At 48.6% G+C, this 17,856-nt stretch overlaps 1 protein-coding gene across 2 annotated transcripts in view; it reads left to right on the top strand.

The window, feature by feature from the left end:
- Polr1a (RNA polymerase I subunit A) overlaps positions 1-17,856 on the top strand; it is a 57,895-nt gene that overhangs the window by 24,573 nt on the left and 15,466 nt on the right. For both annotated transcript variants that reach the window (XM_026409499.1, XM_026409498.1), the window contains 5 exons: positions 3,777-3,968; positions 13,041-13,190; positions 13,988-14,171; positions 16,526-16,608; positions 16,715-16,873. In XM_026409499.1, the coding sequence (XP_026265284.1) occupies positions 3,777-3,968; positions 13,041-13,190; positions 13,988-14,171; positions 16,526-16,608; positions 16,715-16,873 (768 nt within the window). The remainder of the gene's footprint in view (positions 1-3,776; positions 3,969-13,040; positions 13,191-13,987; positions 14,172-16,525; positions 16,609-16,714; positions 16,874-17,856) is intronic.

The following is a 17,856-nucleotide window of genomic DNA, read 5'->3' as shown; positions in this document are numbered from 1 at the left end:
AGTGATTGCAGTTGGGCAGCTGCAACAGTGGTAGCAGCTCAAAGGCAGCCCATCGCTGACAGGCCTTGGTACACGTTATCCTGCCAAGCCTCTCCACGGCCTTACGAGGTGGAGCACCAAGAGAGAAGCCCGCTAGCCAATGAGGAGGCCAGGGCTCCATCCAGCTCCTGTGTTCCACTGCACATGAGCTTAGCCCCTGTCATGGCAGGGGTGGGTGGGAGCACGGAGCAGACCCCTCCAAAACGGCCACTTCACCCCCGGGGACTCTGCCAGGAAGCAACATGTGCTGGGGAGCAACCTGTGGCCATTGGCTGTGTGGGGACCGGAGGCGTTCTGCAGACCTGAGCCAGTGAGGTGGGGCTCTGCACCTGATGTAAGTGAGTGGGTGCAGAGCAGCAGGAGGCTCCCGCACCCCGTGTCCTGCCAAGCACAGGGCCCGTCGCCTGTGCGCCACGGGAGCCCAGGTGGGTGAGTTCACATCCTAGGCCTGAGAGTTCTCTTCACTTTTGTCGGAAAACAAGCCTTTTGACACTTGACCATAAAATCCAGTCGTTAGCATAAATACCAAGAAGTGGAACCCTTATTTTTGTTCAAGGTTATGAAAATGCAACATGTCTTTGGTGACAGGGTCCTGAGATGACAAGTGTCAATTTGATTAAACTGGTCCTTTTCTTCTTGTGATATCAGGATCAAACTCGGGGCTCACATGTGCCAGGTATTTTGGTCATTTTGTTGGTGTGTTCTTAATTTCCCTTTTACCGTTTTGAAGTTCTCTTCCTTAACTGATCATAGAACCAGATGAAAGGGTACTTTATTGTTGGCTGTGTGTATCAGGTAGAGTTTCATGGGGATGTCAGCCGTTTCTTTCCCAAGAAAACAACTAAACTTCGTTTATTTATTTTTAAGAGCATTATAATTATACACGGTATTTGGGTTCATTGTGACAAAATAATACATGCAAGGATTTCAACCCCCACCCCCCTTCCCCTTCCCTCCCCGTTCTGTCCTTTCCTGTGTTAATCTTCTTTTCACTCCCTTATTTATGTTTGATTGGCATTTTCTTTTTCTTTTTTTTTTTGCGGGGGGGGGGGGCATAACTGGGGATTGAACTCAGGCCCTCAACCACTGAGCCACACCCCCAGCCCTATTTTTTATTGTATTTAGAGACAAGGTTTCACTGAGTTGCTCAGCACCTCCCTTTTGCTGACGCTGGCTTTGAACTCTCAATGTTCCTTCCTCAGCCTCCTAAGCCACTGAGACTACAGGTGTGTGCCACGGCGCCCAGCTGGATTGGCATTTTCTGCGTAGACACAGAGCTGGAATTCCTTCTGGTACCTTCACACCTGTATGGAATTAGCTGCTGTTGTTTAGTTCCCAGTTTCTGCCCCTTACCCTTCCTCCCTCTCATTCTGCTTCTGCTGCTCTCCTGATCACCCCATGTCTTTTGTTACCCCATCTTCTCCTGCCACCTCTTTCCCTGGTGTTGCTCTGCCTTCCACAGACAGGGGAACATTGCTCTTGACTTTCTCAGGCTGGCCTGTGTCACACCCACTTACCAGCAAATGCCGTCATTTCACTGAGATTAAACTGCCCTCTTCTGTTCGTTGTGCTTTTTGAGGGTCAACACTCTGGAGATGTGGGGATTTTGTTTGGTTTTAGTACCAGGGATTAAACACAGGAGCACTTAACTACTGAGCCACATCCCCGGCCCTTCTTATATTTTATTTTGAGACAGGTTCTCAACTGAGTTGATTAAGATCTCGATAATTTGCTGAGGCTGGCTTTGATTCTCCTTTCTCAGCCTCCCAAGCTGCTGGGATTATAGGCATGCTCCACCATGCCAAATTCTGTGGAAAGCTTTTAAACAAAGCTTCCTGACTTTTCCTTAGCAAATTCAAGACACAAAGTATTCTGTTATCTAAGCATTCTGACCAGAGACATTAATTTTAATGTCATTTTGCTATGATGTCGTGGAACAAGATAGCTGAGAATTTTCTGGGTTTTGAATCAGGTGTTTTTTCCCTCTGTTGGGCAGGAAGCCAAGGTTCACATGTGTAAGGCAAACTCTCACACTGAGCTGCATCCTCAGCCCTTTTTATTTTGATACAGTGCCTCACCAAGTTCCTGAGGCTGGCCTTGGTTTGAAATCCTCCTGCTTAAGCCTCCCAAGTTGCTGGGATTATATGTGTACACCCCTGCATCTAGCTTTAATTTTATTTTGAGACAGGGTCTCTCTTAGTTGTTTAGTCTTGAACTTGTGATCTTTCTACCTCAGCCTCACAAACTGCTGGGATTACAGGCTTGACTAACACACCAGCTAATCCTAAATGGGATTACATGTACATCTTTAGCAATAGTTTTAATCCGAATTCCTCCTGAGAACTTGTGATTATTGTAATGAAGACCCTTTTAGTAATTTTCCAGTCATGTGTGAGTCTGCACTGAGAGAAGGCACCATAGTTATGGTCTCACGTGTAACTCCTGATTATGTTCTTTACAAGGAAAAACAAAGAAAGTCTGGGTCTTCCCCCAAGGACCTCGGATAAGTCAAATGCATAATGTTGGTCTGGATTTTCCCCCAAGCCCAACAAGACTGTCTTTGGTACGGGAGCGAAGGTTTCACTTGTGCTAGGAACTCGGAGCCTTTTTGGAAGGGCCATGTGCCCTGATTTTGCCTTCACCCTTGTGCCCTTGGATCCTTCTCAGCTCATCTGGAATCATGGCTTTTGGGTTCTCTAGAACCCATCCCTGTCCTATTTAGATCCCTTGATAGTTGGTATGTGCAGTCAGATTCCTGTTGCTTCTCTGTAGGTGCAGTTCCACCTTCGTTAGGAACTTGGCTATAATATTGGCTATGACTTAACAGTAATCAGATGAGAGGTCTTCAGAGCCAAGGTCAGGTTTCCTCAAGTTCCTGTAATCATGGGAAAGTCTGAAAGCTGCCTCTTCCTGATGAGCATGGTGACTTTTTGGCTTGAGTGTGCCTTCTGTTGTCATGCACGTGAGCCTGACAAGTGCAACCCAGGGCCTGGGGTCTCAAACACTCAAGTGTTGTGCCACCAGTCTTTGAGTTTGATGAGGTCCCTGTTTGGCCCTCCATTAGATTGTGGTCTGCAGGGCCCACCCTGAGCCACATGCGGCACTTTGGACATTGTGCAGGCAAGGCCCTCTGGCCCTACCCAGGACCTGCCTGGGCCCTAACCCCTTGCAGTGCCCCCTTCCACCCACCCACGTTATGGACTGTCCTGGGATTGCATCCCATGCCCATGGGACACGTGTTGGTCAGTGTGTGCTTCCCACCTGGCTGTTCCTTGTGTCTTTCTTGGTCCATGGAGTGGGCCCGCATGTGTACAGTAGGCTCTCAGCAAATACTTGTTGAATGGATGATTGATAGGTAGGAGAACCAGGCCAGAAGTGTGTGAAAATACTAAAACAAAACCAAAATAAAAAAACAAAATTGCAGCTACCAACAGCCAGACCAGATTTATGCATAAATGTCAAAAATGTGCTGGAGTAACTAGAACCAGATGATATTAGGCATTGAAGGCCTGGGGAGCTGAACAAGTTCTAAGTGGTTTTCACACAGGACAGTGGCCGACTGGCCAGAGCAGGAACCATCAGTGGTCACGGCTAGGGAAGCCTGGTACGGGCATGAGCAGGGAGTTATGGGAGCTACGGGTGGGCTCGTTCTATCTAGAAGGTGGCTTCTGAGCCTGTGATTAAGAACTAGAGTTGGCTTGGAGTCCATCTTGTCCTTCTCGTGTTTTGGTTCACAGGATGGACAGCCATTGGCAGGGCTGATCCAGGATCACATGGTTTCAGGTGCAAACATGACCACTCGAGGTTGCTTTTTCACCCGGGAACAGTACGTGGAGTTGCTGTACCGAGGACTCACAGACAAAGCGGGGCGCGTGAAGCTTCTTCCTCCTGCCATCCTGAAGCCCTTTCCACTGTGGACGGGGAAGCAGGTAAGTGGAAGGAGTCAGTGTGGGTGAGAAATGTGACCTTCCCAGAACAGAGACTGTTCTGGGAAGACGCCTAAGGCTGGGGTGTGGCTCAGTGTAGAGCGCTTGCCTAGCATGAAGGAGGCCCTGGGTTCCGTCCTCAGAGCCGCAAACCAAAACCCTAAATCAGTCTGTCTGTTCGTTTGGGATCCCTCCATCTGAATGGTTTCTGTCCTCTGTTTCTGACCTACTGTAATCCAAACATGCTGGTCACAGCCACGTTGGTGGCAGCAGTGGTGACATTTGCTAGACGTGATGAGAGCTTTGCTGAATTCGGTAGATGCCTCACCAGATTCACCTCTCATGGCCAACCTGCAGCTGGTGGTCTGCGGGAGGGAGGTGGTAATCTCACACTTGGGAGACCGAAGACACTCATCCCGGACTTCCCAACTCCAGAGTGGCACACCATACTTCTCTGGAGATGACCAAGTCACTGTGTGTGACACTAGGGTGAGACAGGTGTGTTTTCCACTCTTGGCTGGCCTCCGCCTTCAGCTGCCTGCCCACTGGGCAGCTCCTGCTCCCCCCTGTGGACCTTGGCTCCTCCTCTGTAGCCAGTGGTCTCTCCCGCCCTTTCTGCTCTCTGGGGGATCTCAGTGGGTGAGGTTCATCCTGGATACACTTCTGTTGGTCCTTGTTTGAGATTCTGTTAGATTCAGTTTGCTGCTGTTTTGTTCAGCATGGAGTTTGCATCTCTGTTCCTGAGGCTATTGGACAACAGGCGTCTTATATCTTTGTCTGGTTGTGGAGTCACGGTATTAGGTGTCGTAGAATAGTGTCTGTTATTAAGTGTGCTGTTTTGGTATCTGGAGTTGGGTATTAGAGAATAAGGGATGTGTTCTCTCTTCCGTTTTGTGTAAGAATTTGTGTAAAATTGATGTCATTTCTTCCTTAAATGCTTGTTGAAAATCACCGGCGTCAGCATCTGGACCTAGAGCTTCTTTGTATGATGATTTTAACTTTAAAAAGAAAAGAAGTTTGTTTGACTTAGGTGTGGGAAGGATGTTTTATTGAATTCCTGTTTCTTTAATAGATTGCTGTTTTGAACACTTCTGCAAAAGTTCATGTACAGGGAATTGGACTCCTGATCAGGAAGCGGGACCTGGGGTCCGTCAGTGGTGGGCCCCTGCCTGGCCTGTGTGAGAGAGGCCCTGGCTTTGTCTGCAGCACCACGGAACAGCCGTGAGCCCACGGGGCCACGGGGGCTGCTCTCCTGAATGGATTCTGGCTGCTATTGTGGGGTCACTTGCACCAGAGCGGGGTCTCCAGGGGCTCAGGTCCAGCTTCTTGGCATCCAGAGCAAAGAATTGTGCAAGGTGCCAGAGACTGGCAGGCAGGGCAGAGGTTTACCAGAGGTAAAGGTAACACTGCGAGAGCAGAGTGGGTGGAGCTGTGAAGTGGCTCAAGCACCCCCCTGCACAGTGGAGTTCGCTTTTATTGGGCTGTACTACTGCCCCCCACCTGCTTCCCTTGGTGCACTTGGGGTTGATTGGCAGCTTGATTGACAGCTGAATTTTATGTAATTTCTGCTACCCCTGTATAAGTTCCTTTTTCCTGTAGAAAATGGCACAGAAGGATAGCCAACTGCAATGCTAATAATACATTAACTAGCAATAAGTTAACCCTTGGACAGTCCCTTGGGCTGTTGTGCAAGCCCAAGACTAGAGGTCAAGTCCCCTTCTGGTCATCTGACTTCCTCATTTTAACCCCAGGAAGGGGCTTCAGGTGGATTATTGGGAGGGTTCTGGGTGGAGCTAGGAGCCTCCTCCCCTTGTCCCACCTCCTACCCAACAATGGGAGTCAGTCTTTATAAAGGATGAGTTTGGGCTGCATGTGCCTTCTCCCCAACCTCCAGAACTGGAAGGAAATCCATTCCTATTCCTTATGAATCCCCTGCCTGTGGTGTGTTGCAGCAGCACAGACTGGACCAGGACAGATATGTGGCTATTTGGGCTTCTGTTTATTCTTGAGTGAGCTTTCAAGGATTTGTGCGCTCCGTCTGAGTCGTTGAACTCATTGCATGAGGTTGCTCGTGGTGTTTCTTTGTCATCCTTTTCCATCTCTCTCACTCTGACATTGGTAGTGTGTCTTTCTCAGTTCCTGATGTGTCTGTCTAGGGTTTATCAGTTTTATTGTTTTAGAAGAACCGGTTTTTAGTTCCACTGACATCTCTGGCCTTCTGTTTTCTGGTTCACTGATTTCTCTCTGATCTTTATTAACTTTCATTTTGGCTTTGGGTTTCCACTCCTTTTCTAGTTATTTAAGATTGAAACTGAAGTCAATGATTTTAAGATCTTTTTTTTAAATATAGACATTTTGTGAGTAAGTTTCCTACTTATATTCTACTTAAGAGGCATTTCACAACTCGTGGTATATTAAAACCTTTGTCCACTTCAGAATACTTTCTAATTTCCCTTTTGATTTTTTTGACCGTGAATTATTTTTAAGTACCATATTTTGTTTTCAGATATTTAAGGATTTTCCCAGTATCTCAATACTGAGTTCCAGTTTGATTGCTTTGTGGCCAGAGACCATACCTGTGATGATTTGAATTCTTTTAAATTTATTGAGACTTGTGTTAGGGGTTGAAAATGGTCTGTCTGGTAGGTGGTTTGCTGTGTCCCTGTTGACCGTTTGCTTCCTCGCCTGATGTCCAGTGTCTTGAAAACCGGTGCATATTCATGCTGCTGCTAGTTCTGAGGGAGGCTAAATCAGGTCACATGCTCTATCCTGACCAGTCATAGAGGTTGATTTAGCAGATTGGATGGAGAATTTTGCAGTTTGAAATTTTTGTACAGATCAGCATTCTCAGGGATTAGTAAGTGTTTTCTGTAAAGACCAAGAAGTACTTATTTTTGGCTTTGCTGGCCATCTTCTGGGCTGCAGCTACTCAGGTCTGCCACTGTAACAGGAAAGCAGCCAAGAACAGTGTGGAAATGGAAGGACATGGCCGTGACCCAGCTTAGCTTCATTTGCAGAAGCAGGTAGTGCAGTGGGTCACATCTGGCCTGGAGGCCATGGTTTGCAACTCCTGGCTTAGTTTGCCATTTGTGTTTGTCCCTCTATTCCTATTTATTTGTCTTTATTTTATAAGCCATCGAATTATCTTGGAAGTCAGTGGATTTCTATGTAATTATTGTCTTGAATTTAATAGTATTTTGTTTAAAAATTAAGTAGTGTGTTCAAAATAGAACCAGACAGCGGACAGGGAATATATAGCCAAACCCACAGATGATTCCTTCCCTGTGACTGGGAGTCTAGCCTGAGACGGCATCGGGCTATGGGCAGGCTGCTTGGGAGAAGCAGAAAGCCAGCTTGCCCAGCACCAGAGCTGCCAGGTACGCACACCCCCTGCTGTGGTGCCGCAGGGCTCTCGGCACCCGCTCAGCCTGCATGGGCACACAGGGAAAGCGTTGTGGGAAGAAGAGCCCAGCAGGCTGCCTTGGGGGATCAGGGACAGCTTCTTTCTCTTTTTTAATATTTCTGGGTTGTGATGGTTACTTGAAACAAACAAAATTAGAACACAGACTCATGCTTGTTTCAGTGCCTCCCCCACCAGGAGGATGTCGGGCTGTTTCTTTGCAGGTGGGTGAGAAAGGCAGGAACACTTGCGTGGTGAGGATTCCTTCAGGGGCCAAGGGTTCTGCAGAGAAGGCCAGCTTGAAGTCAGGAAGGGAGAGCTGAGTTTATTCTGCAGCCCCGTTTGTGGGTGTGGTGGCCTGCAGCCCTGTAATCAGTTGTTGGGGATGCTGAGGCAGGAAGGTCCCAGGTTCAAGACAGCCTGTGCAATCTGCCTCAAACAAATGGACAGGACTGTAGGTGTGGCTCGGTGGCAGAGCACTGGGTTCAGTTCCCAGTGCCAAAAAAGGAAGGAAGAAAGAAAGAGCATCTGCAGGTCTCCGCAGCTCCCAGCAGGCAGCTGCGTGAAGGGCACAGAGGAAGTGTCCAGCACCCAGGCCAGCCCTAGCCTTCTAGCCCCTGCGCAGCTGGGGCCGCGTTTGGAACCTGATGCGAATGGAGTTGCATGGCTGGTCCTCCCTCTGAGCCACCCATGCCACTCGTGTGGTCACACACAGTGGGCTGTCGTCATCCTTGCTTTGTAGTGTCCCACATGTGCATGTGTCACCTTTCTTCCTTGGGTGGGTGGGCATTTGGCCATCTTCAGCTGGCCTTTCACACAGGGCTACTCGGAAACCCCAGCACATGTCTTGTTGGTAAGTGTCATTCAGAGGCAGACACCAGGGAACACAGCTGCCGGGTCAGAGGCCACCTCACTTTTCCAAAGTGCTTCAGAGAGACACTCACCAGGAGGGCACGAAGCTTCTGGCTGCCCCATCCTCAGCAGAACTTGGCTTTACTGCTGGGTGGGGCTTGGGGGTTGGGGCCTACTGGATTAGCCATCTGGATGGGGACATAGTGACATCTTCTCGTTTCTCCACGTGCTTAGTAACCATTTGGATATCATCTTTTGTGAAGGGCCTGTTAGAGTCTTCTGCCTGTTCCCTATTCTGTCATTGTCTTATTGTAGGTAAAAGGCTTGTTGTCTGTCTGTGTGGGGTTCTTTGGTGCTAGAGATTGCACCAAGGTCCTCTTCCTTGCTAAGCATGCACCCTACCACTGAGCTGTCCCCCAGGCCCAGGGAAGAGCTGTAAAACATGTATTTTGGTGTTAGTCCATTGCTAGATGCATGGATTGGAAGCGCCTACTTGATGGTTACCTTTCCCCTAGTTCTAATGGTGGGTTCTGTAGCATTCCGTAGTCCCTGGACCTTGCACTCTGTGGCGGGACGGTTTGCCTGCCCCTGCACTGTCGCCCATAGCCTCATGGGTCCACCTGTCATGCCTAGCTCTGGAGTGAGGCAGGGTGGGGGGTCACTCCCTCCCATGTTCATTTGACGGCTGTTGTTGAAAAGTCCTGCAGTGCTCCTCAGTGTCTCCTAGTCACGCACCAGGCAGTGGTGTGGGTCAGGGCCGGACTCCTGCAGCTCCGCAGGTCTCGGCTGCGTTCACTGTGCTAGGCTACCTTCGTGGCTCTAGCTGGATGTGAAATCTAGTAAGAAGGGTTTTCTTTCTCACCGCATCCTCGCCTGCATTTGTTATTTTTGATTGGTTGGTTAATAGCCACGTAACTAGAGTAAAATGGAATCTCATTGTAGTTTTGGTTTGCTTTTCCCTGATGGCTGAAGATATGGAGTACATTTTCACATATTTATTTGCCATTTGTATTATTCCTTTTGAGAAGCATGTATTGAGGTCATTTTTTGGTTGGATTACTTGTGTTTTGTTGCTGATTGTGTGTGTGGTTTAATATTTTGGGGTTTTTTTTTTTTTTTGCATATTCTAGATGGAAACCCTCATCAGATTGGCAGCCACCTCCTGTGCTGCAGGCTGTCTCTCTTTTTTTTGATCATTTATTTTGTGTGCAGAAGCTTTACAGTTGGCTGTGATCCCATTTGTCAATTCTTGCTTTATTTCCTGTGCTGTGGAGCTCTACCCAGGCAGCGTGGCCTGTGCTGCTGTCTTGGAGTGTCCCTGTGTTCCCCTAGTAGTTTTCAGAGTTCCAGGTCTGCATTAAGGTCTTTGATCCATTCAAGTTGCCTTCGGTACAGGGTGAGAGAGAGAGTGTGGATAACCAGTTTGCCCAACACCATTTGTTGATGAGATAGTTGTTGCTCCCAAGTGTATACTTGGCATCTTTGTGAAGAATCAGTTGGCTGAAAATGCATGGATGTCTTTATGGGTCCTCTGTTCTGTTTGATTGGTTTGTGTGTCTGTTTCTATGCCAAGAGCATGCTGTGTTTGAAACTGTGGCTTTGTGGTATGTCTTGAAATCAGGGATTTTGATGCTTCCAGCTTTGCTCTTTTTGCTCAGGATTGCATTGGCTATCTAGAATCTTTTGGGCTTCCATGTGTATTATTAGGATTATTGGTAATTGGGGGATTGCTTTGAATCCAGGTAGTTTTGGATAGTATAGCTATATAGTAGTGATTCTCCCAATCTTTTCCACCTTTTGGTGTCTTCAGTTTCTTTCTTCAGTGTTTTGTAGTTTGATTTTAAAGATCTTTCACATCCTTAGGTTTATTGCTAGTGGTGTGTGTGTGTCTTTTGCAAATGGAATTACTTTTCTTGATTCCTTTCTCAGTGAATTCATTACTGGCATAGAGATAAGCTACTGAATTTTGTATGTTGATTTTATATCCTGCTACTCTATTGAACTTACCAGTTTTAGTAGTGGTAGAGTTTTTAGGGTTCTCTATGTATAGAGTCCTATCTGCAGAGAGGGGAGCCTTGACTCCTTCTTTTCCTGTTTAATACCTTTTATTTTCCTGCCTTGACTCATTGCTCTGGCCGAGTAAGACAGGTCAGAGTGGAGCCTGGCCTTGCTCCTGAGCTTGGGGGAAAGGCTGCTTCCCCTTCACTGTGCTGTCTGTGCACTTGTCCTCCATGGCATTTCTCACGTGGAGCTGTGACCTTGCTTACTAACTTTGTCATGGAGGATGGTGAATTTTACCAGGTGATTTCTTTGCATCTTTTTTTTTTTTTTTTTTTTTTGATAAACGTGATTTTTTTTTGAGAGAGAGAATTTTTTAATATTTTTTAGTTTTTGGTGGACACAACATCTTTGTATGTGGTGCTGAGGATCAAACCCGGGCCGAACGCATGCCAGGCGAGCGCGCTACCGCTTGAGCCACATCACCAGCCCTAAACATGTGATTTTTGTCCTTGATTTTTTTTTTAATGTTCTCTGTTACATTTATTGATTTCTGTATGTTGAGTCCTAAAAATCCTTGCATCCCTGGAATGAAACCAACTTCATCATGATATGTGATCTTTTGAATGTGCACTTGAATCCAATTTGCATGTATTGTATTGAGGATTTTTGAGTCTATGTTCATCAGGGATATTTGTGTATAGTTTTCATTTTTCATGTCCTTGTCTGGTTTCAATAGCAGGGTAATGCTAGCATCATGAAGTGAGCTTTTTTCTTTTTTTTTTTTAATATTTATTTTTTAGTTGTAGGTGGACACAATACCTTTATTTTATTTTTATGTGGTGTTGAGGATTGCACCCAGTATCTCACACATGCTAGGCCAGCATGCCACTGAACCACAATCCCAGTCCCTGGTTCATTCCCTTTCTGTTTTATTTCCTCAAAACAAAACAAAACAAAACACTTGCTAAAATTCAGCAGAGAAGCTGTCTGGTCTGGTCCTGGGCTTTTCTTTGTTGAGAGACTTTTTATTTTGATTCAGTCTCATTATTTGTTATTGGTCTACTTAGGTTTTTTTGTTTGGTTGGTTTTTAGAGATATTTTTTAGTTGTAGATAGACATAATATCTTTATTTTGATTGATTATTTATGTGGTGCTGAGGCTTGAACCCAGTGCCCCACACGTGCCAGGCAAGCACTCACCACTGGGCCACAGCCACGGCCCTTCCTAAGCGTTTTTAATACTCTCTTGGTTCAATTTCTTAGGTCCTACATGTACAGAAATTTGTTCATTTCTTCTAGATTTTTCCAATTTATTTGCACTTATTTTTCAATATATCTTGAATTTCTGTGGTATAGTGTCTCCTTTGACATCTCTAATTTTACTTACTTGGATCTTTGTTTTGGTTACTTTAGCTAAAGGCTTGTCAGTTTCATCTTTCCAGAGAACCAACTCTTTGTTTCATTTATGCTTTTGTTATTGTTGTTGGTTTTTTTTTGTTTTTAGCTTCTGTTTCACTATTTCTGTTCTGATTGTCATTATTTCTTTTCTTCTACTGATTTGGGGTTGGTTCATTCTTGTTTTTCGAAGACCTTGAAGATGCAGCATCATTAGGTTATTTATTTGAGATCTCTCTCTCTCTCTCTTTTTTTTCTAGCTTTAAACTTCGTAGTTTTGCTTTTTGCGCTATCCCATAGGTTTTGGTATGTTGTACTTTCATTTTCATTTGATCCAAGGGATTTTTAAATTTCCCCTTTGACTTCTTCAGTGATCCTCTGTTCGTTCAAAAGTATGTTGATCAGTCTCCACGTGTTTGTATGATTTCTGAATTTTTCTTGCTGTTGATTTCTCATTTTATTCCATTGTGATCAGAGGAGATGCGGCGTGTGCTTTCAGTTTCTTTGAATTTGGTAAGACTTGCTTTCTGAACTAATATGTGGTCTATTCTGGACAGAGCCCCATGTGCTGACGGAGATCATGTGAATTCTGCAGCTGTCAGATGAGGTAGTCTGTCGATGTCTGTTAAATCCACTTTATCTAGAGTGTAATTTAACTCTGCTTATTCTGTTGTTTTCTTGGTTTTGCCTGGTGAGAGTGGGGTGTTGAAGTCACTCCAATTGCAGTGTTGGGGCCTTTCTCTATCTATTAGGTCTCTTTGTGTTTGTTTATAAAACTGGGTGTCCAACATTCAGTTCATACAAACTATAATTGTATCTTCTGGATTAATTGTTCACTTGAACAATGTATAGCAACTGTTTGTCTCTTCTGATTTTGTCTTAAAGTCTCTTTTATCAGATATAAGTATAATTATACCTGCTTGTTTTCAGATTCTTTTTGCTTGGAATATCATTTTCTATTCTTTTCAATCTATATATGTCTTGAGTCTTGAATTTTTTTAATATTTGTTTTTTAGTTGTAATTAGACCCACTACCTTTATTTTATTTATTTATTTTTATGTGGTTCTGAGAATTGACCCAGGGCCTTGCACATGCTAAGCAAGAACTCTATGGCTGAGCCACAACCCCAGCCCCAAATTTTTGGGGGGCTGAATATTCTTTGTTCATTTCTTCCTCTCTTTGCTTTTCTTTCTTTCCACTCTTTGCTCTACCCTTTCTTCCTTTGGCCTGCTCAGGAGTCTGGTTCAAGTGCAGGGGCTGCTTGGTGTTTCATCTCCTCTCATGTGTCGTTGGGCGAGTCCAGGGTGACCTATGACCTGTGCCCTGGAGGGGAGCTGCCTCTCGCCTGCCTGAGAGCAGCACTTTGTGGTTGCAGGCCTACAGGGCCCAGCTCCTCTTCTACCCTCAGCCTTCCCCTTTTCCTCCAGGTCGTGTCAACACTGCTCATAAACATAATCCCCAAGGACTACATCCCACTGAACTTGTCCGGAAAGGCAAAAATCAGCGGAAAAGCCTGGGTGAAGGAGACTCCTCGGCCTGTTCCTGGCTTTAACCCTGACTCTATGTGCGAGTCCCAGGTAGGGCGCCCTCGGTGCAGGTTGGAGACGGTGCCCCCAAGGCTGAGACAGAAGTAGAGGCATGATGGGACTGCCGCCTGCCTCAGGAGCCAAGGTTGTGCCCAGGTTGCTGTCCACCATTGCTTTGGGCAGGATCCAGAGTGTCTCTACCATCTAGCCTGCATTGTGCGCCCACTGGTGTGAGCCAGCCAAGCTTGAGATGCAGAGCCCAGGTTTCCCTCAAGACCACTTAAGAAAGTTGAATGCTCTGAGGTCCCAACACCCCAGCTGCAAGCCTTATGACAGGGTCAAGAGGCCTCCCAGGGCAGTGAAACCTGGGTGCCCCATGCTGGTTCAAGAGAGCAGGCCAGTGGAACATGCCCACGGCCACTGCATGTCACCGGTGGGCCTCATGGTGCTAGGAATCTTTTTCTTTTAATTAGCTTCTAACCCTTTAGCCCCGCTCCATGAGAGTGCAGATTCGGGTTGAGAGGATGCTCCAAGGGTTTTGTTCTTGCCCGAAGGGTTCCAGGGAGGTGCGAGGGAGGGATACCTAAGCCCGGCTCCCAGCGGCCACGTAGCAGCTCTGGTTCTCATTTCCATGTACTTGACCTCAGTACAGGGTGGGAGAGCAGGGACACTGAGCACATTGGAAAGTGTGTGTGGTCCCTGGAGAAAACTTCAGCAACTGCTGGTGTGTTTGCCTCCTGTTCTCTGAGGGACTCGAGGCAGGTCACCAAGAGGCACCCAGCTGGAGGGAGGCTGGTGCCGTCAGAAGGGCACGTGGAGATGTCCCTGCAACCTGGTGCTTTCCACAGGTGCTAATCCGCGACGGGGAGCTGCTCTGCGGAGTGCTGGACAAGGCGCACTATGGGAGCTCCGCCTATGGCCTGGTGCACTGCTGCCACGAGGTCTACGGGGGCGAGACCAGCGGCAGGGTCCTCACCTGCCTGGCCCGGCTCTTCACCGCCTACCTGCAGCTCTACCGAGGCTTCACCCTGGGTGAGCCTGGCCCCCCACCCATAGCCACAACGGGTCAGCCACTTCTGCCCTGGCCCTCCCTGCAGCTCGCTCCGCTGGGCCTTTCCTGCCCTCACACCCTCCTGGACTCCCTCGGCCCTCCCTGTGCTGAGGGCTTTCCTGTTAGTGGTCGCCTGTGCCTGGGAACTCCACTGGGGTAGGTGGGTCTGCTGACCCTGAGCCCAGTGTGTCCTGGAAGCAAGAGGCACTGTCGTGGGGAGTTGGCTCTGACACAGGAAACAGGTGTGCTGTTTCTCTGCACTGCCATCCTGTCTCTGGAGTGGAATCTGAGGGGGCCGGGGGATACCGTGGTGGGCTCCGCCGTGGCAGAGGGAGCCGCTCTGCTTCCTAGGCTTGCTCAGTGCAGATGTGCTCCACAGGCTGCTGCAGGGGCCCAGCCCTGAGCCTGTAGTGGAGCGGCGCAGCACCAGTTCACTCTTCAGTCACATGTTTCACCTGGAATGGCTTAAACGTGTAATGTCCATAGGTGGGAACACAACACCCCGCTTCCATTTGCAAGGAAACACATTAGTATCAACTTGAAGTGTATCTTCCTAGACTTTTTTCCAGTGCAGATATATTCAGAGGAAATGAAACCCTTTACTACATACTGTCCTGTAATCTAGTCCCTCTCTACCACCACTCCAAATATATTTTAAAATGACCTTTGGAGTCAACTATTATCAATCCACACCCTCATGACTAGTGACTACAAGTCATTCCTTTAGTGTGGATGTTTACTTGTTTTTCAGTATTTGAGGGATATTGGTTCCAAGCTGCTGACCCCCATAGCAAAATCCACAGATGCTCCTCATGTGCAGTGGTGTGGTGTTTCCATATAACCTACGTGCATCCTCCCCTAGACTTAAAACCGTCTCAGAGTTCAGATACCTCCTGCTGCGTAAGTGCCGTCTGAACAGCTGTTAGGCTGCTTTGGAAGCCTCTGTGGCTGTTCCTATAGGTGTAATTATTTCTTCCTTAGATATTTGTGGTTGCAACTGGCGGAGGCCACAGAACTCAGAGGCTAGGCTGTCCTGTGGGGTGATTATGCCATCCCTGTCACCATACATTTAGGCTGGTGTGAGTTTTCAGGCCATTGTGGTAATGAGGACCCTGGGACAGGTGTCTGGGCCCATACATCCAGTTGATCTATCAGAATGAGGATTGCAAATTGTTGGTCTGCCTGAGCTGAGAGGCACCGTCCCCGTCCTGGTTCCTGTGATGGGCTGGTCACCCTCTTCTCATTGGAAACTACACTGGAGGCCCCAGGGTCTCCAGGAAGGTACAGCGCGAAGCCTTGGAACCCGTTTCATCCAGTGGCCTGGCACAAGTGGGACTGTCTACTGGCCAGAGAATTAAGAGCTCTCTGGGTGGAAGCTGCAGCCAAGGGCCAGGCCAGCAGCCCTGTTTGGCTTGGCATAGAACACAGCTATGCAGTGACCACACATGCTAGAGACCTATTGGGGACAGGGCTCTGAATGGGTGGGCCAGCTGTCGCCTGGGCAGGGTGGCCTAGAGAACCCATAGTAGGCCCACTCCTGGTCACGGCTTCTTGAAGTATGTATCCCTCCCCACCCACTCGGGTTCTCTGCACACCCTCGTGTCTCGGGCTTTGTGTCTCCAGGCTCCGTGCTTCAAGTCCTCAGGTCTCAGGCCACCGGGTCTCCAGGTCTCATGTCTTAGGCCTCCGGGTCTCAGGCCATCACATCAGACTTTGCAGACATCTGAGCCCAGTTCTGAGTGGTCAGTGTTTGCCTTCCTGTTCGGATGTTGGCCGGGGGACTCTGGGGTCCTGCTGCACTTACAGGTGGAGGCAAAATGTGGTAAAGTGGGCAGCAAGCTCTACCGGTGTGAGCAGCTCTATAGCCCATGGGCCCTAGGGTAGACCTGAGTGAAATCACCAGCTTTGGCCTCCTGAGGCTGCTGTAGCAGGGATGGGGGAGCCTGGCTCAGGCTAGACACTCTGTGCCTGCATACCATAGTCACCATACAGGTGGCCCGGGACATGAGGCTGCTGGGAGCCCTTGTGGAGATATTCCCAACCCTTCCTCTACCCCTAAACCTAGCTTCCTATCCCAAACCCCCTCATGTCCATCTAACAGGGACTTACTGGGTGACAGCACAAGAGTGGGTGTCTACAAGCACAAGTTGGGGACTCAGGTCTCAGCCTGTTTTGTCACTTGTGAGAAAAAGATGATAAGGTCAGATATAGTGGCGATCTGAGATGCCATGTGCCCAGCGCTCCTGTGTCTGGCCTTGGCCCAGAACATCCCCCAGTTCACGGGCTGGGAGAGGCTGGGCTCGTCCACCCTGAGCATGTCTGTTTCATGTCACAGGTGTGGAAGACATTTTGGTTAGGCCAAAGGCGGATGTGAAGAGACGTAGGATCATTGAGGAATCCACCCACTGTGGGCCCCAGGTAAGTGGGCTGGGAGGCCATGGCCTGCCCTTGGGCCAGAGTCCTGCAGAATGAAACCCACACCTCCTCATTTGACTGCATCCCCGCATGTCCTCACTTCCTTTAGGCTGTCCGGGCTGCACTAAACCTGCCAGAAGCTGCGTCATGTGATGAGGTCCAAGGGAAGTGGCAGGATGCTCATCTGGGCAAGGACCAGAGGGATTTTAACATGATCGATCTGAAGTTCAAGGAGGAGGTGAACCGCTACAGCAATGAGATTAACAAGGTCAGTCTGGAGGTGCATGGACTGTCCCCACTTGTTTGAATGCTTTTTTTTTTTTTTTTTTTAATTCCATTTGGTTGTCACTCAGGATTCTTTGGGGCAGATGGCTGTTTAAGAGGTGACTGGTTAGGATTTGAGGTGGGATGGCAGAATCCATTGTTTGAAGAGCCCAGGACCATGTCCTGCCTCCCTGGCAGGCCCAGGAAGGCCTTGGACTGGCGTTGAGAGGGACTCACTTGTGCAGTATTTCTTATGGAGTGACGACATCGAAGGGATCTGAAGGGGGGCTCCCTCCTGTGGGCCGCGGCAGGTGGACGTGCAGGGTGCAGCAGCGCCAGAGAGAAACCTGCTCCGGGTCTGACTGCTCAGTGCTCACATGTGCCCATAGGCGCATGTGGGGCAGCCTGCTTGGGGCCTGGCCTGGAAGTGGACATGACGAGCAGGAGCTTGTGCACAGGAAGCCATACCAGGCCCCTGGCAGTCGGACTGTGGCCCAGCTCACGCCAGCCTTGTCTGTGGGCCCCTGCACACGAGAGGTGGTGTTCTGGGCGCCTTCAGCAGGGCCAGGGCCAGGAGGCGCAGCTCCCTGATGAGAAGGCTGGGCTGGAGGACTTATCATCAGAAGTGGCCTTGGGTGGCTTGTTGTCCCCACCTCCTGTCCTTCTTGTTTTTCCCACCCAGGCCCTGCCTCTCCATGTTGGGCTGGGTTTCAGGTGCCCTTGGCATCTTCCCATGTCCCCTCCTGTGGGTCTGCCAGCATCTGCTGGCCTTGGAGCCATAGTCAGGCTCCCCACTGGGTGCTCATGTGGACACAGTATGACACTAGTGGTCTACCTGGTGGTGAGGACTGGGTCGGCCTAGCAGGGCATCACCTCGATTTTATGCCCACCTAGTACCTTTTTAGAGCCACCAGCTGATGGCACCTCCTCCTGCTTCTCTTTGACCAGTGAATGGAGCCTGCCACTCCTGGCTGGGGATGTGAGGTG

This window comes from Urocitellus parryii, chromosome 12 (assembly GCF_045843805.1).
Source record: "Urocitellus parryii isolate mUroPar1 chromosome 12, mUroPar1.hap1, whole genome shotgun sequence".
Lineage (NCBI taxonomy): Eukaryota > Metazoa > Chordata > Mammalia > Rodentia > Sciuridae > Urocitellus > Urocitellus parryii.
Note: the sequence above shows the minus strand (reverse complement) of the source record. Positions and strands in the feature narration are given on the sequence as shown.